Raw genomic sequence first — 11,447 nt, 5'->3', positions numbered from 1 at the left:
ATTGTGTTGATAAACGTAGTGTAAACACTCAAGTGAGTTTGAAATTTTAGAATCAGACACCGATGCCTGAGTGAAAATCGTGCAATGGTAGCAAAAGCATAAACTGTGACGAGAAACACATTTCCGTGTGGCATGAAATGCACGTGCAAGTTTGTTGAAGACGTTTTTGATTTCACTTGGACACAATATTGCCAGTTATGCAGTTATTAATTTTTTAAACAGAAAAATATCTATGATCCTTATCAAATTTTGAATAGTATATATAGATTGAACAATCTTTAATTGTAATAATTGAATTAGCCCCGAAGAGCTATTTGCCAACTGATTTGTGAATTATTAATCAAAATCCACCTGCATATTATTATATAGTTGCTTGATTCATTCTCAATACGTAAAGGGACCCGTTACCCATGGCAACAGATACCATCGACAATAACCTAAAATAGCCCGATTAATAATTAATGGTAAAAACCATAAAAGAGTGAAAAGAAAGTAAAGTGGTCAACCACCTGATAATTTCAAGATCCGCCCCTTTAAATGAGTTGGTCGATTTTAAGATTTTGTATGAAGTGTAGAAAGTAGAAGAATCCAGGAACGGAGAATTTATTTCATTTAAAAAAAATTAACGTACATCAAAAATATAGATTGTAATTAATATAAGACGAGAAAGCCATGACACAACAAATATGGATTTCACGATGTGAAGCGATTGGAGCTAAAAATTGCTACAATATTGAATTGCAGTTTTCCACTGGAAATCCTCTGTCTGTCCTGTTTCCCTGACACGTATCCGAGATTTAAACCCTAAAAGGTTCTTTGTGTCTCCATCACTGTGTAGCTATACCCTGAAAGAAAGAGGATCATCTCTGAAATTAATGAATTAAAAAGTATATTTTCTCTGTCGACGATTCCAAATTTTTTAAACATATTTTACCCTGTGCTTCATATAAGACAGAAACGTATTCCAGACTAGCGTCATAGATGAAACGTAGATACTCCTGAATCTCGCAGGGACGAAGTGAAAGTTAAAATACTGAACCGGCGGCCAGACACAACAATCTACCTAAAAACATATCGTCAATAAGTACTTACAGGTATCATATAGGAGATCAAAATGAGAGGTGTTAGAAATAAAAACATAAGTTTAATGTTTCCAGACCGTATAATCTATAACATTATGTGTATGTCATAGGTCGTTGAAATATTGGTCGGTGTTGGAAGAAAATGATGATAAAAATTATCCCTACTGAATAGACGGCTACGAAGTTATTCTTAATTTCACTGGTTGCACCCTGGATTCCTCGTCCTTCAAGTATCCCCATTCCTGAAATCACAATGATACAACACTGTTATCTAAGACCCGAATAAGCCACAATGATATAACACTGTTATCTAAGACCCGAATAAGTCACAATGATACAACACTGTTATCTAAGACCCGAATAAATCATAATGATATAACACTGTTATCTAAGACCCGAATAAGTCACAATGATAGAACACTGTTATCTAAGACCCGAATAAATCACAATGATACAACACTGTTATCTAAGACCCGAATAAGTCACAATGATACAACACTGTTAACTAAGACCTGAATAAATCACAATGATACAACACTGTTAACTAAGACCCGAATAAATCATAATGATATAACACTGTTATCTAAGACCCGAATAAGTCACAATGATAGAACACTGTTATCTAAGACCCGAATAAATCACAATGATACAACACTGTTATCTAAGACCCGAATAAGTCACAATGATACAACACTGTTAACTAAGACCTGAATAAATCACAATGATACAACACTGTTATCTAAGACCCGAATAAGTCACAATGATACAACACTGTTAACTAAGACCCGAATAGGTCACAATGATACAACACTGTTATCTAAGACCCGAATAAGCCACAATGATATAACACTGTTATGTAAGACCCGAATAAGTCACAATGATACAACACTGTTATCTAAGACCCGAATAAGTCACAATGATACAACACTGTTAACTAAGACCCGAATAGGTCACAATGATATAACACTGTTATCTAAGACCCGAATAAGTCACAATGATAGAACACTGTTATCTAAGACCCGAATAAGTCACAATGATACAACACTGTTAACTAAGACCCGAATAAGTCATAATGATACAACACTGTTATCTAGTCACAATGATACAACACTGTTAACTAAGACCCGAATAGGTCACAATGATAGAACACTGTTATCTAAGACCCGAATAAGTCACAATGATACAACACTGTTAACTAAGACCCGAATAAATCCTAGCACGTGTTTAACATTTATTGATCTTAAAACTATTCTCAATGATGTATTACATATATTGCCGTAGACAGAGCAAACTGGGACCCTCCTCCCCATCCTTGCTATAACCAAATATTTCCACGAAATGTATGGAGATCACTTAAAATAAAAGGCTGGTTCCGTCTCTGTATCTGGGGGGGGGGGCTAAATGTTATGTTTAGGACGGAAATTTGTTTAACATGGAAATCGAATTCGTTATTTAGGTTACTTAAGCAATGAATTCGCTATCTAAGGTTGATTAGGGATCAGTTTGGTGGGAATAGAAGTAATGGCATGTATACTTTTCAACATGACTTTGCTATAAAAATCTTTATGCTGTGGGTTCATTTGACAACAACTCAATAACGATTACGTTACAACACCAGTCCGACCAATTACATTACGTTGAAGAAGACTGTTTACACTTTATTTGAGAGAGAGAGAGAGAGAGAGAGAGAGAGAGAGAGAGAGAGAGAGAGAGTTCTAAGATTACAATGACAATTTCAAATAAAAGCTTAATGTTGTTGTTCAGGTTATCTGCATATCTTTGCGTATTATCAGCACAATGGAAAAAATTAATGCTAAAGAACTCGGAATATATGCTTTCACACCCCTGATTAGAATTAGATAACTAATAGGGGCTTGTTGTAAGTTGATATAATCACAAAAGCTAGTTTATAGGATAAGCGTTTATGACGTCACAGATAAGTTACATCGTAGCTCCAACGTAACTAAAAACTGTCACGACGCAGTTGGTCATTCAAACAGGCTTTCTCGTGCGGCAGTGAAAAGGTTAGTGGTATTTATTCACGTAATGCCAGTGCAGGTCCTACTTGAAATAATGCCATAAGAATACTTAGGTAAACTTGACAACCTCGGACGTTATTCTGCAACATCCACGAAAATGCAGACTAGTCTTTTCAGTCGTTTCAAAGAACGTCATATTAATGACGTCACAATTAATTACGCCACTGATCCCCATGATATGACGTTAAAAGACATCTTATAGGTCCCTGATTCTTTTTATACTTTCACTTTTTAAAGAAAGTTCGAGTATATTGTACCCCGGGTCGCCCGTCCGCTTGTCACACTTTCTTCTTCCTCAAACGCCTCTTTAGATACCAATTTAAAATATTTTGGAAGATGGATAGGTGGTGTCCTGTGGACGTGCAATAAAGGTTTCGGGATATTCAGCTTTAGGGCCTACCCATGGAACAAAATGGGAGAAAAATGACGATGTTTTTCTTTTTCTTTTCTTACACCCCCCCCCCCCCAAATATTTTACATAATAACCAAATCATCTTTTGGAAGATGATTGGTGGTATCCTGTAGATGTGTAATGATATTTTCACCCTAGGGGCTAAATGGGACATTTTTCTACAAAAATCTGGATTTTTTGGAATATGATTGGTGGTGTCCTGTAGATGTGCCATGATATTTCGGAATTTTTATTTTCACCCTGGGTGCAAAGTGGGGGTAAAATAAAAATGATGCGCTTTTTTTGACAAAATAAAAATGGCTCCCAGAATTCCTCTTATATTTTATACAGTGGCCAAATCATCTTTTAGAAGGTAGTTTGTGGTGTCCTATAGATGTGCAATAAGGTTTCAGAATTTTCATTTTTACCCTGGGGGCCAATTGGGGTTGAAAAACGACGTTTTTCTATAGAAGAACCTGGTCCGCAGAACTCCTCTTACATTTTATGCAATAGCCAAATCATCGTTTGGGAGATGACTGGTGGTGTCCATTAAATGTGCAATAAGTTTTCGGAATTTTCTTTTGGGTTGGAATCCCAGCCGTTTTAAAAATACTTGAACAATTACAGTGTAAATCTTTAAATGCTTTTATGGCTCGGTAAATTGATTGATTGAATATTGTTTAACGTACCTCTCGAGAATATTTCACTCATATGGAGACGTCACCACTGCCGGTGAAGGGCTGCAAAATTTAGGCCTATGCTCGGCGCTTATGGCCATTGAGCATGGACAGAGCTTTATCGTGCCACACCTGCTGTTACACGGGACCTCGGTTTTTTGCGGTCTCATCCGAAGGACACCCCCCCCCCCCATTTAGTCGCCTCTTACGATAAGCAAGGGGATACTGAGGACCTATTCTAACCCGGATCACCACGGGATTGGCTTGATAAAAGCTGGGATATTCTTAAAGTTTATAGAATGTATAAAGACGAAAATATCTAATACAAATTAATAAATATTTACAATAGACCATCATCAGATATAGCACCCAGTCCTGTATGTAACGTACTATCCATTTTAGTTATACGTTGTTAATCTGAAATATTTGGTTACTGGTGAGATGGATGGGCATTGTTAATCTGAAATATTTGGTTACTGGTCAGATGGATGGGCATTGTTAATCTGAAATATTTGGTTACTGGTGAGATGGATGGGCATTGTTAATCTGAAATATTTGGTTACTGGTGAAATTAATGGGCATTGTTAATCTGAAATATTTGGTTACTGGTGAAATTAATGGGCATTGTTAATCTGAAATATTTGGTTACTGGTCAGATGGATGGGCATTGTTAATCTGAAATATTTGGTTACTGGTGAGATGGATGGGCATTGTTAATCTGAAATATTTGGTTACTGGTGAAATTAATGGGCATTGTTAATCTGAAATATTTGGTTACTGGTGAGATTTTTCAATTTCATGTGTGGTTTATTGGTGACTTTGAACATAACACTAAAATGTAAAACGTTTAAAGTCTAACTACAATGTATGACCCCAATGGGAATGCAAGTTACTTACCACCGAAGAATAGACATGTGATGATGGGAGTGAAAATAATTTGATCCACTCCTATTTTCTTCAGTACCACTTTCGGTCCTGATCCGACAACCAGTTTGTCAGCGAGTTTGGTGTACCAAAAGTGACCGAACGGACCAAGCATCAACCCCATCAAAAACATTCTACCTTGTAATTTAAACAAACAGCAGTTCAGTGTAAATTCTTGGTTTTAACAATAGAAACAAAAAATGTACAAGAATACAATTTTAAAAGTTCTAGTTGATGAATTTATTCTGTCACAAGTAGCAGTTCAAATTGGCGCTATTCATGAACCCCTGGTGTTTTCATCCCGTTTCTTAAATACGGCTAGCTCAATCGGTAGAGGCCTCACCTCGAGAGAGGGAGGTCACGTGCATGCATATAATAGTCTGTGGTTCAGATACTTAAAATTAAGAGATATATCTCGTTTTACAGAGATATCTCTTTAGAATAAGAGGTATCTCTTTAATTTAAAGAGATGTCTTATTTTTCAAATAAATAATAAAAGGGCTTGCCATAAATAACCACAAGGCATTGCATGTTAGGTTGTACTGTAATAATTTACGCCTTAACCCAGCTTTCTAAACACCAGCTGCAGAACTGTAGCTCTCCGAAAAAAATTTATGTTGACAGACCGGTCTGTCAACATAATTTTTTTCCCGGAGAGCTACAGTTCTGCAGCTACCTAAACACTATCAAAAGCACTTTTGAAATCTATAAAGGGATAAAAATCTTTTTAGCTAGAAGGCACAATTCAATAAGTGAATATAGTACAGACATATCATCAAATGTAGAATTTTTGGCTCTAAAGCCTGTTTGATTTTTCCTTCAGTACATCAAAATTTTCAGAGAAATCATTGAGTCGTCGGGACAAAATTAAAGTGAAAAGTTTTTCCATGCAACTTGAAAGGGTATTAGGTCTATAATTGTACAGATCCTGTGTGCTACCTTTATCGTATAGATTGGTATGATATTGTAGTGAATAAGCGAGCGTGAAAAGGTAGAAAGTTTTGTCTAGGCTACAATCCACTCATTCATCTATTCTAGAATTTTCACAGCTTAAAGTATTTCAACATCAGTATCTGGTTCATTTGATAAAATCTCATTAACAAAATCACTCTGTTCTAAAACATCTTGATACACATCTTCATCACAATAACAGCTATCTAAAATTACAACCACCATTTGATTGCGATTTTCCAGTACTCTTTAGGGTTAGAACTACGTATTTCGTATTTTCTTGATTAAGTTTCTCCGATATTTCTTAATACTAGAATCTAATACCTTCTTACATCTTCTTTCAGCAGTACAACATTCTTCTTAAATAAATTGACATCTTTTGTCAAGCCTTTTGACTTTTCTTTATTGTTTTCTTTCATTTAGACAGCTATTATCAAACCAATCTCTTTTATTTTCATTTTCGATGCTATTTACACCATTTTTGACACCAAACGTCATTTTGGCAGACTCTAACATAATATTTGCTGTATCGCTAAATATTTTATCAACAGTGTCTTTACATACATTTGTGCTCTGAATATTTTCAGGATTTCTCAACATGTCATTAATAGAATCAATATTCATATTTTTCATGCGGCCATAATTGATTTTATCCACATAGTTTTCGCTCTCGTGGGGTGAAGAAAATAGATTGTGCGACTGGTTTTCGCCCCAAGGTAAATGAGTATCTGAAAAGATATCACAAATATCTAGTACTTGAAAATTCTTCACGTGTTGTAACATTTCAGGAGAACTGATACAATAGTCTACAACGACTTTTTATAGTCGCCCATTCAATATTATTTGCAAAAATTCAAAAGATAGTTCTCGTAATTATTTTTCTTTTTGTCAAATGATTTCCCTTTTCGACTGACTTTCATCTCATATAACTTGTGTATGTCCGTAAGATAATCTATATTAAAATAATCTAGATGGATTTCATACTCTGAAAAATCGTTTACTTCAAAATAATTATCTTCGTCGACAACCCTGGAGTTAAAATCTCCAATCAGACAAATATTATCATGAGATGCATTCATTTCTAAAAATTCTCTTTCGATTTCATCGAAGGCTTCCAAACCTTTGAGGGTGTATATACAACTCCAAAAATACAACCGTGAGAGCAGTTCAAAGTGCCATTCTCAATTTTAAAGCATTGCACATATTTACAGTCTGTAAATATAGGTGTAATGTAATTAGAAAGGTAATCTTTTAAAACCCCAAATAACCCCACCTGATTTGTGATTTGCAAAACTATGTCTGTGTTTAGCAATGAACGTATAATTTGGTAAGTTAATTTCATCTGCGGTCTCTGTTTTTGTCTCGCTAAAACAAAGAATATCAAAATGTTTAACGAAGTCAATAATTTCTGGATATTCTAAGCGTATTTTTAAATCAGACATTATCGCAGAGGTACTTAATTAATTCGATTACAACGTGTGTCATTGTTATATGGAGCGGAGGTATGTACCAAAGATGCTTCATACCAAATTTTAAAAGAATTGGAAGGGTGGTTATCAAGAAGCTGCTCTAAATATGTTCAATTATAAACACACGACGTTGAATGCAGACCAATAGCAACATGCCACCTAGGTCACTCAGTGAAAACAATAGGTATTGACGGCTCCTTCACTAAACACTGGGCATTGAGAAGTAAGACTCGCGGGTCTTTCAGATGAGACCTTATAAAATCCGTGGTTCCATATAACGGCAGACGGTGTCCCGATAAGAAACTCCCAGTGCTACGGCAAGAAGCGCCATGCAGCTAGCAAATTTTGTGGAACCTCAGCTGGTAACGTCTCAATGTGTCAATTCAAAAATTCTCGAAAGGTGGACGTAATACAAAGAAAGAATACGGTTTCTCTGTACCTGTTCTGCTGGTGTCGAACATCTGTTCCGGGGTACCCATTCTGGAAGCATATTCGATCTCCAGGTTTTGTGTTATGACGTCACCAAGTCCGAGCAAAGATCCACTAGTCACTGTGTTTGTTATGATCAAGTACTTAGAAAACAACTGTCTGAGTAGAGTGGACATTTTGTTGTCGTGTATTCTCAAGATGATAATATACTCTTATCATGGCGTGGCCTTATCAGGGATTATATATCGCATTCATTGATATGGTCAAGAGAAAGAAGAGATGACTCGGTACTTATGATTAGAACATTTATATATACCCAATACAGGCGTTACACAATTTGTCATGCAATGTAGATGCCAGAAACACGCGGTCATTTAGACTATCCTTTTTAAGACTAGATACCGGTAGTTTAAAATCTTTTATCTGCATGTTGCCTTGTAACAAAGTGTACATTATTAGTCATACAGTGGAAAAAAAAACTTTTCCAAATCATAATGGGCTATAATTGTGAAAGGAAATATACATGTAATATGTTCGTCACATTGGATGGGTTTCCTAGACGAAATTCGTAAATGGTTAAAAGGCTTATCAACTGGCCAGTGTCAGAAAGGAATACTTCCAATATCATTTCAATAAGCCGTTCTGAACACGCCGCTACCCTTTTCGGTTCTTCGCGTTTAGGGCATAGGAGCGAAAGTGCAAGAGCGGAGGAACTTACATCACACCTTAGCCATCGCAGATTTGCTCCTTTGCCTTCGCTCTTGAAATCCTTTCCCCGTGTGATTACTTGATTGGATACTGATATAAGGTTGTTACTATTTATTTATAAACAGTTATGGAATAAAGCACAGATTACATTTTGTTTTCATTTAGAGAATGTCCTCATGTTCGCATGAATTAACATATTTGCAGTATATGCATTGTACACGTGTACTTGTATATGATATACATGTTCACTGTTGCTGTACATTATGAGACAAGATAATTATTATTTAAAAAAAAAGAAGAAGTTAAGTTAAGAATTGCTATTTGCAGATCCGTAAATGGATATCTTTCAAATTGTAAGAAGTTCTGCATTTATATCTAGCATGTGCATTTTTTTTTATGAGAAGACCTTTCCAACGACACCAGATTTCTTGACCTTGTGACCTTGAACTAATTTTTAGAAATTTTCAAAAAACAAAACAAAACAAGAAAAACAAACTACAATGCCTTACAGTTCCACTGTGTTGTAATCCGGTGGCATCAGTGTTTCACTTCTTGTTATTTAGTAACATGTTGGTATCGCTACCCTTTTTGTAGCCAATGATAAAGTACATGTACCATATAATGACCACTGGATCGTGTTGCTTCCCACTTCTATGACATTGGTTTTAAAATACAATGTATGTGATTTTTCTCTTTATATTTACTCTGAAGTATCTAAAATGTCGAGGGATACCATACAATAACAAAGGTTGCCTTTATGTTTGTTTGTCACCCCTGTGAAACTATAACAGTAACGACCATCTTAAGGGAATAAGAATGGTCATTTATTCAAATGCAAATCAAATCAATGACAATAAACAAACATATATACAGGAATAAATAGACCAGGGACAATATTATGCCGATAATGTTTGACTTGAAAAACATGACGGTTTTACAATACGCACCCGAATTAGAAATATGATACGGATAATAAGGAAGTGTCCCCGAGTCGTGTCAAGTATAGTAGGGAACCAGCGGACCTTTAACATACTTGATAAGAATGTTGCCTCTCACTTCTATGATATTGGTTCTAAAATATGTGATTTTTGGGAGTTGAACTATGTTCAATCTCCCTTGGTCATCACGCACTTTTCTGCGTAGTAATTTGTATTGATTTGTATAGTGGTCGTCAACGGGGGTTCTGTGTCAGCTGATTTACTCCTAGGTAAATCAACATAAACTTTTATAAACATCCGCCATTAAATAATCCATGTAACTTTTCTGAATTAATCTAATTTTGATAATTGACATGTAAGTAAATGCAATGATATTGTATTCAAATCAATTTGAATACAAGATTTCGATCAAATTGATACTGATATACATAGAAAAATAAAAGATAAGGTTGAAAATTGTCGTTTGTAGCGCAGCGTCACCTATAAACATTGATAGGGAAACGAACGACAACTGCACACAAGACCTATTGACACCGTGGCGCGAAATATCGAATATGGTGCGAAACCTCAGAAAATTTACAAGAAATAACTCTACAACATTGTGTATGTGTATATATTTGATTTTTTTTAATGTGATAAAAATGCTTGGTGTTACATGTATATTGAATTAAAACACGTCATTCCCAGTCAACAACTTTCGATCGGGATCGGAATACGAAATAAAATTTCTTATATCCGGTTGCAAAGTGAAACTGCTTCATGCTTCAAGTTATTGAATTACGTAGTAATTGCACGTTACACATTAGAGAACTGTTCCTTTTAATAAAGAAAGTCACAAAATAGATACAAAATGAGTGTACCTTATTCATTACTGTTACCGAGCTTTCGCCGGCGAAAATCTCGAAATGGCGTGTTTCACTGCGCTTGATGACGGTAAGGTCCACATTTTCTACGTGAGTATTTTGATATTTGTTTATGAATTTTTTGCGCATACATGGTATGTCTCAGCTAGGAATAATGGAAACTTTCTCACCTATGTATGTAAAGACATATTAATCTCTATTTTTAAAAATGTAGAACACTTTTATCAAATGACAATGTTTGAAAACGCTTAGAGCCCCGATGTCAGAATTTCCTTTTCCAAGACATCAATATGTCAAATTCATTATCCTTTTCGAATAGTATGTACCATATTTTGTACCAGTTATCCATTTTGAATCCCCTATTACAATGGGATTTTGCTGCACTCTGTAATGTTTGAGTGGATGTCATGAGTGTGTGTCAAACAGAAATTTTAAGAGCATGGGATAAGGTGCTGCCATGTATTACTTCACTATCAAAGTTTAACCCAGTTGCCACAATGTTGAATTTATGCTGCAAAAAGGATTGGAAATTGCTCTGGTCAAAACACATTGTTTATTTGTCTACAGTTTATTTGTCTACAGATGAAAGAGACATGAGGATTCTCCCTCATAAACTGAAGAAAAAAAATAGTTATGGATCTTGTACATGTATAGTTTATTAATCACTATAGATTTCCAGCATCACAAGTCTGATTCCACTATATGCTTCCCATACTGTCAGGTTCATTCACCCCCTGTTTGAGCCACAGTATAATATCCCAAATACCTTGGCAATGAATAACATTATTTGACTAGTGTTTCATTTTTAGCGGAGTTGCGATGAAGTCGAACTCGGCTTATGATCTGATGAAGTGCCTTTGGGCGGGCACGCATCAACATTTCATTTCCGCACCATAGCTCTTGAGCAAATTACAGGATCTCATTCAAACTTAGATGGATTGTCACCCTCAGTAAGATGAGGAAGCCTATCGATTTT

General features: G+C 35.5%; 1 protein-coding gene across 1 annotated transcript; it reads right to left on the bottom strand.

Moving 5' to 3' along the window:
- Positions 1–587: 587 nt before the first annotated feature.
- LOC125668951 (mpv17-like protein 2) lies at positions 588–8,173 on the bottom strand. Its single transcript, XM_048903391.2, has 5 exons — positions 7,973–8,173; positions 5,087–5,251; positions 1,248–1,324; positions 935–1,063; positions 588–845 (listed from the first exon to the last, which is right to left on the bottom strand). The coding sequence occupies exons 1-5, from the start codon at positions 8,136–8,138 to the stop codon at positions 828–830; spliced, it is 555 nt and encodes a 184-aa protein (XP_048759348.2). The 5' UTR covers positions 8,139–8,173; the 3' UTR covers positions 588–827.
- Positions 8,174–11,447: the final 3,274 nt, after the last annotated feature.

The sequence above is a fragment of the Ostrea edulis genome, chromosome 4 (assembly GCF_947568905.1).
Source record: "Ostrea edulis chromosome 4, xbOstEdul1.1, whole genome shotgun sequence".
Taxonomy (NCBI): domain Eukaryota; kingdom Metazoa; phylum Mollusca; class Bivalvia; order Ostreida; family Ostreidae; genus Ostrea; species Ostrea edulis.
Note: the sequence above shows the minus strand (reverse complement) of the source record. Positions and strands in the feature narration are given on the sequence as shown.